Source organism: Marmota flaviventris, chromosome 14, assembly GCF_047511675.1.
Source record: "Marmota flaviventris isolate mMarFla1 chromosome 14, mMarFla1.hap1, whole genome shotgun sequence".
NCBI classification, from domain to species: domain Eukaryota; kingdom Metazoa; phylum Chordata; class Mammalia; order Rodentia; family Sciuridae; genus Marmota; species Marmota flaviventris.
This window is the reverse complement of record NC_092511.1, coordinates 24,665,083-24,687,691: the sequence shown is the minus strand read 5'-3', so window position 1 is coordinate 24,687,691 and position 22,609 is coordinate 24,665,083. Positions and strand designations below refer to the sequence as shown.

General features: G+C 35.7%; 1 protein-coding gene across 4 annotated transcripts in view; it reads right to left on the bottom strand.

Annotated features, from left to right (window-relative positions):
• Nucleotides 1-22,609, bottom strand: part of Spast (spastin) — a 58,665-nt gene that overhangs the window by 33,158 nt on the left and 2,898 nt on the right. Inside the window, exons 2-4 of one of the 4 annotated variants that reach the window (XM_027933490.2) lie at nucleotides 13,122-13,208; nucleotides 9,639-9,722; nucleotides 1,928-2,023 (exon numbers count right to left, since the gene is read on the bottom strand). In XM_027933490.2, the coding sequence (XP_027789291.1) occupies nucleotides 1,928-2,023; nucleotides 9,639-9,722; nucleotides 13,122-13,208 (267 nt within the window). The remainder of the gene's footprint in view (nucleotides 1-1,927; nucleotides 2,024-9,638; nucleotides 9,723-13,121; nucleotides 13,209-22,609) is intronic. The other 3 variants (XM_027933491.2, XM_071601464.1, XM_071601465.1) reach the window with 3 other exon arrangements.

Here is a 22,609-nt window from a genome sequence, read left to right as displayed (position 1 = left end):
CTATTAACTATCTATTTCAAGTTAAGAGTCTTCGTTCCTTCCTTCCGTCTCTCTTCTTCCCTCCCTCCCTTTTTCCTGGGCTAGGGATTGAACCCAGAGGTGCTGTACCACTGAGCTACATCCCCATCCCTTTTTATTCTGAGATAGGGTCTCACTAAGTTGCCCAGGCTGGCCTTGACCTTGTTATCCTTCTGACTCAGGAGTCATTGGGATTACAAGCGTGGACCACCAAGCCTGGCACTTCCTGATTTCTTTACATGTCTAGTAATTTGAATTGAAAATTGGATACTATAAATAACACATTATAGTACTGAGTAGACAGGTATGATTTCTTTCAAAAAGAGGTGAAATAAATCATTCAAGTATATAATATTCCAGAAGTGAGTGATATTAATAAATTAGGCCTCAGTGAGACAGTTCATTCACTAGGGATTACTGCATATCAAATAGCAACACTATATAAATTAGTTGTGAAGTTAACGTCCCTCCAATAAGAATACAGAATTAATGGGACAGATTATTGGGATTTGAAATAAGACAAAGTTTGATGTTTTTAAAATGAGTGCCAGGAAGAAAATATATTGCCTTTTCTTTACTTTTTTGGATGACATAAAAATGTAATGGGATCTAACATGTTCAATGAAGTAGAAGACAATTATGATAACAAGGGAAAAGCATACTAGTTTTTCAAGGATAGAAAATTTTTACTGTTTATCCTGATAAAAGTATTAAGATCTCAAATATGTACTTTGGAAATTTAACTGTCTGTATGTGGTACATTCTTACATTTCTTTGTTTTAAAGTTCTTTATGAAAATGTCATGCCTTCACAGCCATGCTAAGAGAACACACAAAATACTAACATCTATTCTTGAAATGGCATTTTAAATCAGACAAAGGAAAGAATGGGCAGAGGAATACAGTCATTGACTCTGTACTGGAAGACTAAACCACAGTGAGAACTCCTTAAAGGCAGAGGTGAAGTCACAAGGAAAAAGAGCTGATGACCAGCTATTTCTTCTCTCCACAGAAATCCATTTATTCTACCTCTTCTCTATTAAAACCTTAAAAGTTGTTAATTACATATAAATAAAAAAAAATGCAATTGTCTTACAGCCTAACCTAAGTTTTTTGTACTATAATTTGATCAAAGTAATATTTACTTTAGTAAAATTTAAGCCCTGGACATTAAACTATTGCTGAAAAAGTCACCAAAATAACTAACTGAGAAGGCTGGGGGAGTAGCTGAGTGGTAGACTGCATGTTTAGCAAGCATGAAGCTCTGGGTTCCATCCCCAGCACTACAAACAAACAAACAACAAAAAGAAAAAGAAAAACCGAGCTGAAATATTAGAGTGTCTAGAAAATGGAGTTTCTCCCAATCAAACCCAACCAAACAAAAAAAAACATTTAATCTTCTACAGGAACTGATATCTAAAAGTTCATGGAAAAAAGATTACTCCATAGTAACAATATTATTATGTTTCTCCTCAATGTGATGTTTCAAATTTTTTCTAAAATGTTCATGTATAAAATACAGAAATTCTGAAATGCAATGAAAATTGATAAAGAAAAATTAAAATCTGTCTTAAACTTTCACTAAAAATTGGTATAGCTCTTCATGAAAAAAATACAAAAACTTAAAAGACAATAGAAACAAGAATATTTTAAGAGAATGTATACTCATTTTATAATCTCAAAAATTGGGATTCGCAAAACGTGCAAAAAATGTTTAGAAAGGCTGTATTTTATTTTTACGTGTTCAAATACACTATCAATGACAGATATATATGTTTTCAACACATCCCTATGAAAACAAAAAACAATTCAATCTTCCAATATAAAAGCAAATCAATGTTATCAGGTTAAGCAAGACTCTAGTTTGTACACAAGCTTTTATTATTTTATGTTAGTTAACCTAAACCTACCTGACTGAAGATGTCCATTTCGGCATGTCAAGTTAGTATTGTCATTATAGACGTCCGTTTGTGACTTGGAAAATTGCAAAACTGGTTGCAGCTTCTCTATGCAATAGAGGGGGTTAAAAAAGGACAAAATAAACAAAAAGAAAAAAATAATGAAATAAAATTTGCATGTGAAAATGAAATATTATTCAAGGCGTTACAAGGTTGTTTTATGATGAAGAGTTTTTCCATTTATATAAATACTCTTCAAAAACGTAATTAGTAAAAACTCAAGACATGAAAATAGCAACAGAAATCAACAGGTGAAAGGTTATGTTCAAAATATGACTTATTCAGATTTGGCAACCTGAACAGTTACATACCAGCATTACTCCCAGCAAATATTTACTGAATTATCACATACATTCAAATCAACTGTGTTGGGAAAGTATCAGATAAAAAAATGAATATGGTCTCTACCATCCATAAACTTACTACATATAATTGGCAAATAACAATATTTTTTAAAAAGGACTAAGTAGTATAGAAGACATCATTGAAAAGGTGTCACAGAGGAAGTCAACAATAAGTTGGCTAAGATTTGAAAAGATAAAAAGAAGGGACATTTCAGGAGAGAAAAGCACTTAAAATGACACAAAAGGAATGAGTAAGAAATGCTACATTTGGTTACATGAACTAACATTAAGTCAGCCAAAAAAACAAAGGCAATAAAGCAGAGTGAAATGAGCATGCTGCAGAAGTTTGTGTTTAGTACCCAATCATTTGTTTAAACATACATGTGCAGTTGTGTATAGGAAGATTGACTCTAAAAAGGACCCAAAGAAACTGGTAATGCAGCTGCCTCTTAGGAGGGGGAATGGGTGGCTGGGGCAGAGTACAAAATGGATGCCATTCATACTTGAATTTTTTAAATTTTGTGGCATGTGGGTATATGGTATACTTATTAAATAAATCAATTCAGGATTATTTCAATCCTACCTCTACCGCAAACAGCAAAAACCCTGCAACTGTCTTGAGTCTCTAAATCTGGCACCAAAAGCCCAAGAAGGTAACAGTTTGATTTTTGGTATTCTCCACCACTGTTACACTCTCTTTCTTTCTCATCAGTCAGTCTAATATGATAGCTAATGCATACTTTGCTCCACCACTTACTGATGATACGACCATGCTTAACCTCAGTTTTCTAAGAATTCTCAAAGATTAAATAATGTACATAATAAAGTAGGTACTCTGCTTCACCTGTAATAGAGGCTGTTTTTATCATGTTTATTTTGCTGAATAGTCCAAGTTCCCATAACAGTTTATTTTCTTTACTAGCAAGTCATTGAAAACATTTAAAATTGCAGCACAGAGGGTAGAGGTTTAGTTCAGTGATAGAGGACTTACCTACCATGCACAAAACCCTGGATTTGATCCCCAGAATATAAAAGGGGGCAGGGGAGTAGCTCATACATACTAACTCAAACTTTTATTTCTAAGGTCAGACAAGCAGGCGCCATGCTTGGTTTAACAACACATGCCTCTGGGACAGGTTAAATAGCAGCTACCCTTTCTACACAAAGCACAAAGTACTGCACACCTTTTGTATTCTAGAACTGGCTGATACAATATACCTCGGAGACTTTTTTTGTTTTTTTTGCTTAGCTAACAGGTAGGTCATTTGATTTTTCTCAATAATACTCTTTAAATTGCCATAATGAGACACAGTCCACTTGTGTTAAGAGCATAAATTAGAAAAAAATACTGATCTGTATAAGTCATCTTTATCAGTTAATACTTCAATTAAATGTAACAAAAAGTTCACAGACATTCATGATACAGTAAACAGTAAACAGTAATTAAACAGTTTCTTTTCACATTAATTGGGAACAAAAGGTCACAGAACTTGTACAAAGAGTTTATATTTTTTTGTGTGGACCCATACACATACACTATAGCAGTATACTGCTAATATGATTCTACTCCAATTCATTTCTGTTTAAAAAAAAAAAAGGTAAACAACTGGGGATGTAGCCCAGTGGTAGAGCATTTGCTTAACAGAGCAAGACTCTGGGTTCAATCCCCAGCACCCCCCAGTCCCCCAAAAAACTGTTTCTTTTTAGAATGAATAGGTTTTATAGACTATTTGATTATTTAAATTAAAACAGTGATGGGCTGGGGATGTAGCTCAATGGTGAAGTGCCTGCCTAGCATGCATGAATCCTGGGTTCTATCCCGAGTACCACAAAATAATTTTTAAAAAATAATTAATTAATTAAAACAGTGATTCATGACCTCCCCATACCCAATCCCCATATAATAATCTATTTGATATACTCTGAGGGAGAATATTAACATGTAACCCTTCTTCTTAAAACCCTTAATGACTTCCAAATGCCCAGACTGCACCTCAATCTCCTTCAAATGATAATCCAGGTCATCCATGATCTGTCTCCATCTCCTATGCTGAGTAATCTCTACTCATGCTCTACCAGCACCTATATTTCCCTACTCATCATGCTATTTCTTGCCCTTGAGTCTTTTTTTTTAATATATATATATATATATATATATATATATATATATATATATATATATTTTAGTCATTGATGGACCTTTATTTTATTTATTTATATGCAGTGCTGAGAATCGAACCCATAGCTTCACACATGCTAGGCAAGCGCTCTGCCACTGAGCCACAACTCCAGCCCAACCAGTTTTTTTCTTTGTGTGTGTGTGTGTGTGTTACTGGGGATTGAACCCATGGCCTTGTGCATGTGAGGCAAGCACTCGACCAACTGAGCTATATCCCCAACCCTGCCCTTCAGACTTTGTTCAAGCTGCTGTTTCTTCCAGAGATGTCTTTTCTTGAGTTATTTAATAATTTTTATTTATCTTTTAATATCTGCATTTTAGATTTTACTTCTTCTAGGTTGCTTTCTCAGATATCTGTTTTCTACCCCTATAAAATATGTACATATGCTCATGCTACATACAGTGATGATGACTTTTGTGTCTGTTTCTCCCATTATAAGACCCTTAAACAGAAGAATTGCAACCAATCTATCAGTAAATTGTTCAACCTTCAAATATTATAATTCAACTACCTATTGCCATTTTTTCTTACTACATGCTGGCCCAAGCCTCCATCATTTTTCTCAGATTGTCGTAACAGTGTCCTACCTGATCTCCCTGGTTCATCCCTCAGAGTCTACATGCAACCTGACAATCAGAGCAATATTCCTAAAACTTAAGTCTTATGCCAGCTTATGCCATTTCTTTCTCCCAATTCCTTATAGCTGCTCTTCTTTTCACAGATCGTAAAAGTTCAAATCCTCATGGTGACCTATCCAAGCCCCATATGTTATGACAGCCTCTGCCCCCATTAGTTCTCTGACCTCATCTATTTTAACACTTGTACAGTGGTCTCTTTACTGCTTCACAAACATACCAGGTATGTTCCTTCAAGGAATGGCACAGGCTCTTATTTCTTTGTAACCATTCTTCTCCTACATATCTTTCTGGGTAACTCATATCACCTTCACAAAAAAAGAATACCCTGACTATCCTGTTCAAAACTAAAAACTCAAAGCACCTCCCAATCCACTCCTCCTGTTTTACTTTTCCTCTATAATACTGCTTAACTTATCATTTATGGTTATCATATACTGTCTTCTCTTGGATGGAATACAAACTCTATGGAGGTTGGATCCTTGTCTATATCCCAAATGCCTAAAACAGAGCTTACCACATAGTCATCATCAAGTATTTGCTGAGTTAACAAGTAAATTCAGTTTATATCCCTTGGCACTATAGCTAGCATAGAACAGAGAGACATAAGAAAACTGATGTTTAATGAAGTGTAACCACCAGGAATATCAAAATGCTAATGCCAAATTATCTTTTTTATGCAGTTAAGCTTTACTCTAGCTTTCATTATCACTAACCCCAAGATAAATAAAGTCTCCCCACCTTTATCAGAGAGGCTGTTCCCTCTCAAACCAGTTTGTTTGGGGAACTCACAGGATCATTCTCCCCATTCATCTGGTACCACACCTCTAGGAAAATGATTTTTAACCAGCATAAATTTTAACACAAATATGCTTTACTACGCAACTGTACAGTTTTTTGTTTATTTTACTACTTTTGTATCACCACTCCCACACCTTGTCAGTTCTTGGAAGACAGGAATATGTTAATGTCTGCTTTTTGCCACCCTCTGCAGGTTTTTTTTTTTTTGTTGTTGTTGTTATTTTTGTTTTTGTACTGGGGTTTGAACCCAGAGGTGCTTTATCACTGAGCTACATCCCCAGCCTATTTTTAAAATTTTGAGACAGGGTCTAGCTGAGTTGCTGAGGCTGTCCTCCAACTTGTGATACTCCTGATTAACACTGAATAACACTGTTGCTATTTCAACAGTGATCCTCCTGCCTCAGCCTCTAGAGTTTCTGGGATTACAGGCACGTGCCACCACACCTGGTATCTCCTCTCTATTTTTAAAGTAACATCTCTCTCATTACCTAATATGTATAAGGCTGTGGGGTTGATCCCTAACACTGCAATATGCAAGTAATATCTTTTATAAATATTTTTTTGAGAATGAAAACAGATACCCATTTCAAAACATAAAAAGTATTATTTTAATAGCTAGCTTTATGTTGTATTCTTTTTGTCCTATCTTCTAATAATGTAAATAAATTACAAAGTCACATTGAAAAATAAGCATATATACAGCTGGGTGTGGTGGTTCATGCTTGTAATACTAGTTATTCACAAAGTTGAGGCAGAAAGATCTCAAGCTCAAGAGCAACCTGGACAACTTAGCAAGATACTATCTCAAAATAAAAATGGCTGGGGATATAGCTCAGAGGTAGAGAACTTGCTTAGTATATGTAAAGGTCTGGGTTTAATCCACCAAAACAAGAAGGGGAAAAAGAGGTCTATAATTGACAATATACTTTTAATATTTTACTGTATCAGAACTTTAAATAAAAGATAAAAGTCAACTCATTAAATTTGAAACATGTTACAAACTGTTCCATAATCATATTTATTCTGCATCATATATGAACACTTTAAATATACTTTGAAAGGCTTCATAGCTAAAACACATATAAATTACCTACTAGAACAATTAACTATTTTACTATAACAACCTTTGATATAATATTTTATTATATATAAACACACACACATGACATATGTGTATTGCAGGGGATCAAACACAGGGCCTCACACATGCTAGGCAAGCACTGTACCATTCTCCAGCCCTAACTTTTAATTATATTTGATATATAATAGCCTTTATAAAGGAAGTAAAAAGGAAAACCCTTTCAGCCACAGAAGTCAGGGAACATTATCTTGTTAGCCCTCTGTAGTGAAGGTTGGTTTTTTAACTACACAGGGAAAAAAAAAAAAAAAAACTACAAAATAAGTAAATAAATAAATAGACATGTAAATATTTTTCTACTAAAGCAGGGGAGGGGGACAGATTAAAAAAAAAAAAAAAAGAATAAAAACCAATATTATGGGGTTGGAGGTTAGCTCAGTGGTAGAATGCTTGCTGACCTTATGAAAGGCCCTGGGTTTGATCACCAGCACAGCTGAAAAATCCTCAACATTTTAAAAGTACTTACTATAGGTTAGGTTCCTTCAATAACACAATAGTCACAAATAGGAGGTAAATATTATCTATTAGCCTTATTTAAAAATTAGATTAAAAAAAAGACTCAAATATGCTAAATAACTTACTCCAACTCACAGAGGTACAAATATATAAGGTCTGCCTTCTTACCAAATAAATATCTACTATTTCCATCATACCAAGGTATAGTAGAATGATTCAGATGTGGTAGATGTTTGTTCCACTTTGTTTTAAGGCATAGATTTCCCCTTAAAATATATTTTTAAGCCAGGCATGGTGGCACATGCCTGTAATCCCAGCAGCTCAGGAGCTGAGACAGGAGGATCGAGAGTTCAAAGCCAGCCTCAGCAATGGCAATATGCTTAGCAACTCAGGGAGACCCTGTCTCTAAATAAAATACAAAATATGGCTGGGGATGTGGCTCAGTGGTGAGTGACCCCAAGTTCAATCGCTGGTACATACACACACACACACACACATATATTTTAAACTTATACCATCAAGCCAGGTATAGTAGCACACCTCTATAATCCCAGTGGTTCAGGAGGCTGAGGCAGAAGGATTGTCAGTTCAAACCCAGCCTCAGCAACTCATTGAGGCCCTAAGCAATTCAGCAAGGCCCCGTCTCTATATAAAATATAAAAAAAGGACTGCTGCAGCTGGGTGCAAATGTGGTGGTGCATGCCTGTAATCTCAACAGCTTGGGAGGCTGACAGGAGGATTGCAAATTCAAAGCCAGCCTCAGCAACAGAGATGTGCTAAGCATTTCAGTGAGACCCTGTCTCAAAATAAAATAAAAAATATGGCTGGGGATGTGGCTTAGTGGTCGAGTATCCCTGAATTCAATCCCTAGTACCCCCCCCCCAAAAAAAGGGCTGCAGATATGACTCTGGGTTCAATCCCAGGTACCCCCTCCCAAAAAAACAAAAAACAAACAAACAAACAAAAAACCCTTATACCATCAAATAGAAAGGAAAGTTTCCATTTCAGTTAATGAATGCTGATAGAATGATAGAATTAAAACGTCATCAGGCCTTAGTTAACTTCTGCTCATCTTATAAGAAGATGGAAGAACTACTGATGAACACATATATAGCCATCTATGAAGAAGTCCTGTCATTAAAAAATTAAAATCAACTTTCAATCTAATCAATGTTCTATATTCAACAATCAATTTACAGGAAAGACAGAAAAGCATGTTAAAAAACACCATACAGGGCTGGGGATGTGGCTCAAGCGGTAGAGCGCTCGCCTGGCATGCAGCCCAGGTTCGATCCTCAGCACCACATACAAACAAAGATGTTGTGTCCGCCGAAAACAGAAAAAATAAACTTTAAAATTCTCTCTCTCTCTCTTTAAATAAATAAATAAATAAATAAATAACACCATACAGATGTATGCAACATCAGTCAGAATGTAGGAAAAACTATATGACAAAGACCTGGTTTCAACACACAAAATGCAAGAAGAAAAGCAAAGCAGGTAGTCCTATATATTAAACTTTTTCTATAAAAGACCAGGTATTATATATTTTAGGTTTTGAGGGTTGTATGATCTCTGTATGGATTATTCCATTCTGACACTGTAGCATGAAAGTCACAGCTAATACATAAAGAAACAGAAATGTTGGGCTGGGGATGTGGCTCAAGCAGTAGCGCGCTTGCCTGGAATGCGTGCGGCCCGAGTTCGATCCTCAGCACCACATACAAACAAAGATGTTGTGACTGCCGAAAACTAAAAAATAAACATTAAAAAAAAAAAAGAAAAGAAAAAGAAACAGAAGTGCCTGTGTGATTGATAAAGATATCATAATAATAGGGAGCAAGCTGGGTTTGTCCAATGACTGCAGTTTGCCTGCCCCTGATATGAATAAATCAAGAATGGTCATGAACTGATTATTATCAAAGCTAATGGACACTTAGAAATATTCTTCTTTCTGATTTAGTTTATGTTTGGAAACGCTGAGCATATTAAAAAAAAAAAAAGCTTAGGCCACATTTCAATCACTAATCTGCTTCTATCTACAATTAAGACATTCATTAATCATACATTTCAAATACATCTCATATCCAATTACACATTAACTGATACCTAGAAGTTGTAAACGATCCTTGGCCATAACCAAATTAGTCATCATTTTAGCTTGAAGGCGTCTAGCTCTTTCACACTGTTCACCTAAGAAAGAAAACAAAAAAAAAAGATGAATTAAAATATCTACCTTTCTCTACTAATATTGTTTCCAGATAATAGATCAACCCAATTAATCAAAAAGAGTCAAAGTCTTTACAAAGAAATTAATGTGCTCAAATAATAGCTAATAAATATTGATATTTTCAAATAATACTATTGAAGCCATGTAATCATGGTTCTGACCTACTGTGGTTATGTATTTCATACACAATTCATGAAACCTATCACTTTTTTTTTTTTTAATGAAACCTATGATATTTTTTACCCACATTTCAAATTGGGATTCATTTTATCATCACTGCCAACTTACTAATGCTATCAACCTGGCTGCAGTCAGAACATAGTTTGTCATTGCCTGTCCATGCACACATCTGTCACAGACATCAACACTATTACTATAGCAAATTAAGACTAATACATTCTACTCAATAAAATTGAAATCAAAATTCTAATCCCTAAATAGAAACTGTATCATAGTTCAATTAACAGCTTTTTCTCTTTGTGATGCAACAGAAGGCATTTTTTATTGATGAAATACTGGTTTTCTTATAACAAATTAATTTTCTTCTCATATTCTCCATGTAGTTGACAGCTGCAAATATATTTTTCACATAATTCATAGTCATGTTCTTTAAAGTCTCTCAAAGGCCTACACACCCATATTTATGTTTTATTCTGCTTTCTCTTATACAGGAGACCAATAGCTACAGAAGTAGTCAAAATATAAAAGGGAAAGGAAGAAAACAGGGTAGATACTGGACATATTACAATTACTAGAGTTTAACTAATATTAGATAGTAGAGTCATCTAGTTACCCAAAAACATCTACTGATTCTTAACTGAAATACTGAATTTTTTTGTAACTTAATATTATACTTTTTGCTTCTGAATTTATTTTAGCTATGATAAACTGAAGTACAGTCATGTGCTGCATAATGTCAGTTTGATTAACAATAGCTAAACACATGACAAAAGTTCCAAAGAAGCTGGTGTAAACAAACCTACTCTGCTATCAGTAGTATATAAATATAGTTCATACAGTACAAATAATACTTGTTAATAACAAAAGACTATGCTATTGTTTTATTTACCACACTTCTATATTATACTTTTTTTAGTTATAAAAAATTTACTGAGGCTGGGATTGTGGCTCAGTAGCAGAGCACTTGCCTTCGCACATGAGGCACTGGGTTCAATTCTCAGCACCACATAAAAATAAATAAAATGAAGGTATTGTGTCCATCTCCAACTAAAAAATATATATTAAAAAAATTTACTACTATACAGGTAGCAATCTCACATAACTCATGTTTACCATTATCCTTTGATTGCATCAAAAAACATATAGAATGATTGATCTCTATCATCCAGGTTTGTGTAAATATGCTCAGAGATGTTCACACAATGAGAAAACTGTGTAATGACACATTTATTGGAATGTATTCCTGCTATTAAGTAACATGTCTCTATTTAACAGTGTCACTCACATACTACACTACACTCATTACATGTTATTTAAGAATTCAGGCTTTGACATATATAACTATCAATTACTGCTTGGGTTCACATCATGACTTTATCACTTGCTAGCCAAGAGACCTTAAGTAATGTACTTCTCTATACTTCAGGTTATTCATCTGAAAAATAAGGATACTAACAGCTACAGAGCATTGAATTGTAAAGAAAAGTTAAGAGATACTACAGGGCTGGGGCTGTAGCTCAGTGGCACAACACTTGCCTAGCGTGCATGAGACACTGGGTTTGATCCTCAGCACTACATAAAAATAAAACACATAAAATAAAGGCATTATGTCCATCTACAACTACCAAAAAAAAAAAAAGATACTACATATGAAGCACTTAAAAAATGATGCTTGGGCATGTGGTAAAGTATGCAATAAATGTATTTAAAGATATTAGACTCTAATTTTATGTATGTACGTACGTACGTACGTACCAGGGTTGAACCCAAGGGCACTTAACCACTTAGCCATATTTGCAGCCCTTTATCAGACAGGGTCTCACTAGGTTGCTTACAGTCTCACTAAGTTCCTGAGACTGGCTCTGAACTTGTAATCCTCCTGCTTCAGCCTCCTGAACTGCTGGGATTACAGGTGCATGCCACCATGCCTGGCCAGAACTCTAATTTTAATTTGAGGTAATAGAAAAGATGAGAAATAACTGGTTTGGGTTTGTTTTGTTGATATTGAGGGTACCCTACCACTGAGCTATATCCCTAATCCTTTTTAAAATTTTTTGTTTTGAGACAGGGTCTCATTAAATTGACCAGGCTGGCCTCACACTTGAGATCGATCCTCTTGCCTCAGTCTCTCAAGTTGCTGAGATGACAGGTGTGTACCACTGTGCCTGGCTGGTTTTGTTTTCAAAAGCCAAACATAAATCAAAATAAGACATTTACTAAGTATCATACAGTTAAGATGTATTATCAGGCTGGGGGATGTAGCTAAAAGGTAGAGCACTTGGCTAGCATGGTGCAAGGTCCTGGGGTCAATCCCAGTACGGGGCTGGGGGAGCATTACACACAAGTGCAAAGGGCATTTGTGGATTAACTGTTCCTTTTCTCCTTGACAATAAAGAAAGGACTGGGTTTCAAAAACAGGGCAAAAATATATGTCTGATAACCAATAGAAAACTCCAAGAAGGACACAAGTAATATAGTAGCTGTTGCCTGACTACTATGGGTAAACAAGTTTGTGTATATTGGTTACAACTTCATTTTTAGAATAGGTAATAAACTGTATGTCTACCAATGTTAATATTAACATCTAAAAATATTTAGCCAGGTGCAGTAGTGCATGCCTGTATTTGCAGCAACTCAGGATTCTAAAGCAGGAGGATCACAAGTTTGAGGATCCTAAAATTTTGGGTTAGGATATAGCTCAGTGGTAGAGTACCAATGGGGTTCAATCTCGAGGACCTTCTCCCTACCACACACAAAAAGGTTAGAAATGCCTTTATTAAGATAAATAGATTTAAAACCAGGGAAATCATATGCCCTTGCCCCCAACCATGGTTTTGTTCTCAGCAGTTTCAGTTACCTGTGGTCAATTGCAGCCCAAAAATATTAAATAGAAAATTTCAAAAACATACAGGTAATAAGTATTAAACTGCTCCCTGTTCAGAGTACTAAGATAAAATCTCACCCTGTCCTGTCTGTCCCACCCAGGACAGGAATCATGCCTTAATTCACCATATCCACACTGCACATGCTAAACTGCACATTAAGAAGTCATGCTGGCTATTAGCATAGTATATGTGGCTTGGTAATGTCTGCAGTTTCAGGCATCCACTAGGGGCCTGGTGGATAAGAAGGGATGGCTGTATATTTGGGATGTCTGTAAATAAATATAAACATAACCTTACCTTGTCCTGTAACTATAACAGCTATTCCTTTTTCTAGTTCTTCAATACCTTTCTTATACCATTCCACAGCTTGCTCCTTCTGTCCTGCTTCAAAATAGAAATCATTATTTGTATGTATCACAAACATGAAGAGTATGCCATTTATTTCCCAAAGCATACCATTGACGGACACTACAAGAAAAGTAGGTTGTGATCAAATAAGTTTGAAAAACATTACTATGACTTCTGAGTCTTTTTTTTTTTTTTGGTACCAGGGATTGAACTCAGTGGCACTTGACCACTGAGCAATATTCCCAGCCCTATTTTCCTATTTTTGTACTTTATTTGGAGACAGGAGACCCTGTCTCCAAATTGCTGCTTAGCACCTCGACTTTGCTGAGGCTGGCTTTAAACTTACAATTCTCCTGTCTTGGCCTCCCGAGATGCTGGGTTACAGGTGTGTGCCACCGTGCCTGGCTACTTCTGAGTCCTTTTGACATCTTAATATGTATGTGAGTCTTCAAGGGGGGGGAAATGATATAGTCACAAGTTCTTCAAAATTTTAGGACTGAGAATCCATTTTACTTACTGTCTCATTGCAGTAATGCTTATAACCACTGCAAGGTTATACTAGTGAAATCAATTTCATTTAGGGGAAACTTATTTTAAATAAATAGTTCATAACATATAATGTTGTAAAATATAAACATGATTTCAGTAAATGAGGGAAAAAAGCACAGTTTATATCCAAATCTTACATAATGTGTTCATTGTTAGATGCCTCCTTTCTTTTTTTTTTTTTAATATTTATTTTTCAGTTTTTCAGCGGACACAACATCTTTGTTTGTATATGGTGCTGAGGCTCGAACCCGGGCCGCACGCATGCCAGGCGAGCGAGCTACCGCTTGAGCCACATCCCCAGCCCCTAGATGCCTCCTTTCTAAAGCAAATTTCTACTTAACATATGATTACATCATAAAAAATGGTATATAAGATTACAAGTGTATTATTTAGAAGCATAAATCTACTTTGTTTGAATCAAGTGACTGATTTAAAACATTAATTCTTGTTCCAAGTTAAACCTAAAAAGAACTTAAAAATTCAGCATAGTCAGTATGTTTAGCATGCATCTACAAAGTAATAATTACGTGCAAATCTCATTTTGAAAATTAATTTCTTAGTCTGTGGAATCTGCAAGCTTCATGAGTGGCTAGTAACGGAATACAGTAAAGCAAAGGTAGAAATCACTGATTAAAACCGCCTTTTTGCTGAACGTGATGGCGCACACCTATAATCCCAGCAGCTCAGGAGGCTGAGGCAGAAGGATCACGAGTTAAAGCCAGCCCCAGCAACTTCGAGCGCTAAGCAACTCAGTGAGACCCTGTCTCTAAATAAAATACAAAATAGGGCTGGGGATGTGGCTCAGTGGTCCAGTGTCCCTCAGTTCAACCCTCAGTACAAAAACAAAACAAAACAAAAACCACCTTTTTCATTTTTCTCATCTCATGATGCCATTAAATCAAAACAAAGCTGGGTGCAAGCCTGTAATCCCAATGGCTTAGGAGGCTGAAGCAGGAGGACCACAAGTTCATAACCAGACTCAGCAACTCAGCAAGACCCTATCTCTAAATAAAAAAACAAACAAAAAAAGGGCTGGGGATGTAGTTTAGTGGTTAAGCACCCCATCTCCACGTAGTTCTTTATAATTTGAAATTCAAAAATAAATATCATGAGTGTTTTGATAACATAAAGATTTTTTTAATAAACACCACATACAGCAACCAAAAAAATATTGTCTCATGAGTGTGTACATCTTAACCCTTCATTTCTTTATCTTGAAAATAAATCACTAACCAGTTTCTTGTATGTAATTTCTTTTTTGGGGGGTAGGGGGGGGTGCAGTGCTGGGGATTGGACCCAGGGCCTTGTGCGTGATTAGCAGGTGCTTTACTGCTAAGCTATTCTCTCAGTTCCAATTTCTTCTTACACTATCAATAGTATTTTTTACTGTGCCTGGTAGAGAATAAGTGTTCAATACATACTCAATAATGACACATGAAGAAATTATTAAGAGTTTGTTATAAATCAACTCAAAACGTTTGGATGCTCATCTTCCTGTTTTCAATAAAGAAAATATCTGTTTACATGTATTTTGGGATTCTTAATTTGAAAAAAAGGAGAAAATAGTATAATAGCATTTGCAATGTAAGTGGTGAGAATATTTGTAACAATATCATATTTGCTTAAAATTTTAAAAACAAAAGTGACCTAGGCATGGAGGCACATGCCTGTAATCCCAGCTACCTGAAGCTGAGGCAGAAGGATCCATACATGTTCAAGGCCATTTCGGGCTACTGGAGAGACCCTGTCTCAAAAATAAAATTTAAAAAGGGAGAGAACATGGCTCAGAGGTAGACCGCACCTGGGTAATCCCCACTACCACAAAAAAGAATAAATAAAGAAGAATAGGCAGAAGAATGAATTACACATTTGCCAAAAAACAGACATAAACGACCAATAAACTCATAAAAAGATGCCCAAAACTATAGGGACAGATCATATCAGTGATTGCCAGGAGCTGAGGGGAATTACTAGAAAGGATACAAGGAAACTTTTGCTGTGATGAAACATTCAACATATTGAATATGTGGTGTTGGTTACCCAACTATTTATCAAAACTCACTGAACTATACTCTTACACCAGGTAAATGTTACTGTGCATAACTACCTCAATAAATCTGATTTTTTAAAAAGTACAATATTCCAAGATTTGTATATAAAGATTAGCTTGGATTATGATCCCAGAACTAAATTTTTTATTATAATCGTAAGAAGAGAAAAACTAGAAGAGCTCTGTTTTAAAAACATCTTCAAGAAAGAATGGGAGAGATCCCAAAACAATGAAAATTACCAAATTTGGAAAAGAGGGACCACTTCACATCCATTAGAATGGCTATTATTCTATTCTTATAGTGGTTATCATTTTAAAAAATGCCAAACTATGGGGGAAAAAAGAAGCCAACAGAATCAAATATGGCACTTTGGGCACTTTTTTTTTTTTTATGTTTCCATTAAAAGATCTGAATTTTTAAATTTGTTCTTTTTAGTTATATATGACAGTAGGGAATATACTTTGATATATCATACATACATAGAGTATAACTTGGCATTTTTGTAGTTGTACACGATGTCGAGTTCCATTGGTCATGTATTCATATAAGAACACAGGAAAGTTACGTCTGATTCATTCTACTATCTTTCCTATTCCCACCCCCAGGGCACTTTACTTTCCTACTTGAACTCATCGGGAATTCTGAAACCAGAATTGGCCAACAACTAAGCAGAACTTCCCACAAACTCATATAACTAAGTTGACAAAAAAAAAAAATAATAATAATAATTCCAGAGATGCTAAAGAGAAGCAGTTATGGCAAAGGAACATGGTTGAGACCCTGCATCACTGAATGTGAAGAACTAGTTCTAGCCTGTAAATGACTGAAGTCCACATTCAAATTGAATTACTTCAGTCTCTTATGTTAGGGGTTGGCAAACTACAGACCATAACCTCCACTGCGCATCCTTTGGTGAATTTAAGGTAGGAAAATCAAACCTTCCAATGGTCTCCAGTGCACAAAGGTCTCAAAGTTACTTTAATATAGTTCCCAACAGTTCCTAAATTTCCATACACATTTCCCTCTTACCCAACAATGCCAAATAACTCATACTCAAATAACCAAACTACATCAAATCAAGAAAGAATTGCAGGGCTGGGGTTGTTGCTCAGTGGTTGAGCACTTGCCTTGCATGCGTGAGGCACTGGGTTCGATCTTCAGCGCCACATAAATTAATTAATTAAATTTTGTTTCCATCTACAACTAAAAATATTTTTTAAAAAAGAAAAAGAAAGAATTGGGGTGGCAGGAACTTACAACTACTTCTTGTTGTAGTTTAAAATTATTAACCAATAATATGAAGTATAAATAAACTACATTATCTAAGGCAGGAGTTAGCAAACTATGGTCCAAATTTCAAATCCAGTCACATAACGCCTCTATACATGGCAGAATTGAGTAGTTGTTTAAAATATGTACTAATTGCTCAACAACATAAGAACAATTAAATTTAAAGTTGGACAAAGGGGGCTGGGGTTGTGGCTCAGCGATACAGTGCTTGCCTCGAACATGCAAGGCTCTGGGTTCGATCCTCAGCACCACATAAACATAAATAAATTAAATTAATATGTTAAAAAAATGGACAAAAAAAGCTGTATGGCTCAGTAGCAGCTCTTCCTTAGCACACACAAAGCCCTGGATTTGATCTCCCACACCAGAAAAACATATACATACATACACACAAACACACATGACCTGAATAGACATTTCTCAAAATGAAATACACAAATAGCCATTAATCACATGAAAAGATGTCCAACCTACAAGTCAAATGATACCACTCTATGTAGTAGGGTGGCTATTAAAAAAAAGAGAGAGAAAGAAAGAAAGAAAAAAAAAGAAAGGCCAAGTGTGGTAGTACATGCCTATAATCCCAGCAATTTGGGAGGCTGAGGCAGGATGATCACAAGTAGTATGAGGTCAGCCTGGGCAATTTAGGGAGATAATCAAACTTAGCAATACCCTGTATCAAAACAAAAAATAAAAAGGACTGGGGATATAGTTCAGTGGTAAAGTGCCCCTGGATTCAATCTCAAGAATCAAGAAAAATCTGATAAAACAGAATATAACAAATGTGGAGAAAATGGAACCTTTGTATGCTGCCAGTGGGAAGAGAAAATAGTATAGCCTTTATGGAAAAATTTGAAAGTTTGAAAAGTTAACACAGAGTTGCCATATGATCCAGTAATCCCACTCCTAGTTTTCACACCCAAAAAACTAAAAGCAGGCACTCAAACTAATACTTATACACTGGTAATATACTGATATTCATATCAGAATTATCCTCATTACATGGGAACAGCCCAAATGTCCAAAAATGGATAAACAAAATGTTTATATATACAGATGACAGAACATTATTCAGACTTAAAAAAAAAAAAAAGAAGGAAAATCTGATAATTGCTACAATAAGGATAAATCTTGAAAACATGCTGCTAGGCAAAATGACACATGCCTATAATCCCAGCAACTCAGGAGGCTGAGCCAAGAGGATCACAAGTTCAAGGCAGCCTCAGCAACTGAGCAAGTCCCTAACCAACTTAGCAAGACTCTTGTCTCAAAATAGAAAATAAACTGGGTGTGATGGCACACACCTGTAATCTTAGTGGCTCGGGAGGCTGAGGCAAGAGGATCAAAGCCAGCCTCAGCACCTTAGCAAGGCCCTAAGCATCTTAATGAGACCTACCTCTAAATAAAAATATGAAAAAGGGCTGGGAATGTGGTTCAGTGGTTGAACACCTCTGGGTTCAATCCCCAGTGCCAATATGAAAAAGGGCTAGGGATGTGACATAGTGGTAAAGCCTCCACCCAGCTCCACAAAAAAAAAAAAGACATTATATGAAATAAACCAGACACAAAATGGTAAATATTGTATGACTCCACCAATGAGATACCCAGACTAGGCAAATTCAGAGACAGAAAATAGAAGAGAGGTTACCAGGAACTGGGAAAGGGAGAAAAGGGAGCACCTATTGGGAAATTACTGTTTAAAGGGTACAGAGTTTCTGTTTGGATGATGAAAAAGTTGTAGAAATGGACAGTGGTGATAGCTGCACAACACTGTGAATGTACTTAATACCAGTGAATGTACACTTAAAATGATGAACTTTATGTTACGTATATTGTACTACTATAATAATAATTTTTTTAAAAAGGCAAATGACCCTTCACAGGCAGTTGGCCAATCCCTGGCATAAAGCGATGAAAATGATCCACTGCCTCATGTAACATCATTGATTAGTCTGACAAGGATAATGTTCAGCACATGAAGAACACATACCCTGGGGCTGAGGATGTGGCTCAAGTGGTAGCGCACTGGCCTGGCATGTGTGAGGCACTGGGTTCGATCCTCAGCACCACATACAAACAAAAGATGTTGTGTCCTCCGAAAACTAAAAAAAATAAATATTAAAAAAAAAAAAAAAAGAACACATACCAGATGATTTCATTTGTAAAGCTCAAGAACAGCAAAATTAAGCCAGGCACACACCTGAATTCTCAGCAATTTAGGAGGCTAAGGTAAGAGGAATGCAAGTTCAAGGCCAGCCTCAGCAAATTAACAAGATCCTAAGCAATTTATTGAGAACCTGTCTCAAAATTTTAAAAAGTAAATAAATAAAAAGGGCGGGAATGTGGCTCAATTAAGCACCATGAGTTCAATACCCAGTACCATAAAAAAATAAAATAAAAAAGCACTGCGATACAGTTCACTGGTAGAGCACTGTGGGTTAACCCCAATACTGTAAAAATAAATTTTAAAGTCTGGGGACTTAACTCACTGGTGGGAATGCTTCTAGTTTTAATCCCCAATAGCAAGAGGGAAAAAAAGAGAAAAATAAAAACCAAAACAAATAAGCCACTCCCCCAACCTGTGTATTTATTATGGGTATTGGACAATTTTAATATTCTGTGTATTTTCCAAATTCTTTATTTTATTTTTTATTTGTTCTAGTTAGTTATAAATGACAATAAAATACATTTTGACACATTACACAAATGAAGTTGTATTTTCTATACCAAGAGCTTATATTTATGTATGAGCACAAAAAATCCACTTCTAATTTTTTATAATACATAAACATGGATACTAATTGAGATGTGAGGATAGAAGAATTCCTTTTTTTTTTTTTTTTAATGTCTAAGGACCACAAATAGCACAAGTATTTTGTTACTTTAGATACTTCTCCAAACCCATTTTATGCTGCTATTGCATTCTAAAAAGAGTAACAGAAACTAATTGCAAGCCAAGCATGGGGGCACACGCCTGTAATCCCAGCAGCTTGGGAGGCTGAGGTAGGAGGAAAATGAGTTCAAAGCCAGTCTGCAAAAGGGAGACCCTAAGCAACTCAGTGAGACCCCGTCTTTAAATGAAATACAAAATAGGGCTGGGGATGTGGCTCAGTGGTTGACTGTCCCTGAGTTCAATCCAGTACAAAAAAGAAAAAAGAAAAACTAGTTTCAAGATTCATCAATATTCTTTTTTTTTAATATTTTATTTTATATTTTTAGTTGTAGTTGAACACAATACCTTTATTTATTTATTTTTATGTGGCGCTGAGGATCGAACCAGGGCATCGCACATGTTAGACGAGCGCTTTACCATTGAGCCACAACCTCAGCCCAATCAATATTCTAATATAACCTCAAGAGGCTCTAATCGTAAAAGGACTGCTGAATAAATAATAGTAGTTCCTATTTACTGAGGACCTACTATGCATGGGCACTAAGCACTTTACAAACGTTATCTCACACAGTAACTTGCCCAATGCTATATAGTCAGGATTCAAATGTCAATTTGGATAGGTACTGCAACTGAAAAGGGGTAAAATTAGACTTTGGAGCTGAGAAATAAAAAGCAGCTTCCAACATCCAGGAGCTGGCCTAGTAATTAGCTAGGCCTTGGTTAAAGTAGGAACTGATCTGCCATTTACAGCCAGTAATTACTGAACAATTTCACAGAATATCAACATCAGATAAGGCCACTGTATAATGGTGATGGAACTCTATATCACTTTATAATAACACTTAAACACAGACAAAATATGAACATTGTCGGGGGAGGTGGGGCTGGGGTTGTGGCTCAGTGGTAGAGTGCTTGCCTAGTATGCAAGAGGCACTGAGTTTGGTCCCCAGCACTACATACAAATAAAACCAAATAGAATGAAGGTATTGTGTCCATCTACAACTAAAAAAATATTTTTTAAAAATATGAACATTGTCCAATCCATGAAATACTGAACTTGTTGTCCCTCTTACAGCTGAGGGACCCTTGCTTCTTAACCAATTACACCTTTAGCCCTCACATTAGTCTTTTTTCCTTGTAGACAGAATTTAAAAACTCAAGTATAGAATTATTACTAATTCCTGACAGCACCAACTCCAGAGCAAAACCTTGCTTCCTTTAATTGCTCCTTGATATCACCTAATACCATCCCAAATCCCATAGATCTTCCTAGTACCCCAGTTCCATATGGTGTGTGTTCTCCCTGGCTTGAACAAGTCCCACTTGTTCAATCACAGGTGTGATCTTGGCAATCACTAACTGGAGAATACTGACAAAGTCCATTTAACAACAAGAGTTAAGGGCTAGAAATAAATTTCAGAGGCAGAGTGCTTGCCTACCATGACCAAGGCTCTGTGTTTAATACTCAATACCATTAAAAACAAAAAACAAAACATAATTTCTAAAACAAAAAATTATATAAGAGCAGAAAATATGTGAATAAGTATAGCATGTCTATGCTAAACTTATATAACTGCAAAATATCTAACAGTCTCTAAGAAAACTATAGATTTTGAAGTTTTAGTTTCCTCATTTATCAGAATGAACAATTGCTGAATGTGATTGTGCTTAAAGACTTTTTGTTCTACAGCTGGTGTAAGTAATTAATAATTCACAATGAGGAAAAAATGCTGCATCTGCATATTAATATCTTCACTGGCTTGGCAGGGCTACTATAGGTCAAAAATAAAGAAAACTAGTATAGAAAAATAGATAATCTATACTTTGCCAGAAATCCGAACCACTATTAGGTAGAACAGAGAGAGTAAGTTTGTGGAAAAGATGCAGGAAGGATTAGGGAAGGCCATTCTTCAATAACTTAATATCCATTTACTGATTATCCCTTAATTATCATCAAGACAACTAACAATAATCTTGTGACTCCAGATACCAGATGAGTTTATAAGGTTTAACTGTACTTAACATTGAGGAAACTATAAACTACAATTTAAAAAAGAACAGCTTGAAACAGAATAAGGTACAAAGTCCCTAAGAGTGGCTTTTTCTCTCTTTAGTGAAAATGCTACTAAATATTTTTAAAAATTTTTTTTAGTTGTAGATGAACACAATATTTGTTTTTATGTGGCGCTGAGGATAGAACCCAGGGCCTCACACCTGTAAGGCAAGTGCTCTACTACTGAGCTACAGCCCCAGCCCATTACTAAATATTTTTGATGAGAAATGTGAAATGTATTTAATAAAAAGTAATGTCAGCAGGACACAAAGGCGCATGACTGTAATACCAACAGCTTGGGAGGCTGAGGACAGGAGGATCGAGAGTTCAAAGCCAGATTCAGCAACAGTGAGATGCTAAGCAACTCAGTGAGACCCTCTCTGTCTCTAAATAAAAATACAAAATAGGACTGGGATATAGCTCAGTGGTTGAGTCCCCCTGAGTTCAATCCCCAATACCCCTCCACCAAAAAAAAAAAAAAAAAAAAAAAAGTCCTTTTTCTTAAAAATGTTATCATTTCAATTTCCACTTATTAGATTAATTCTTTCCTTATTCTAATCATGGAAACATTAAAGCAGAATCATTAAGCCCAAGAAAATTA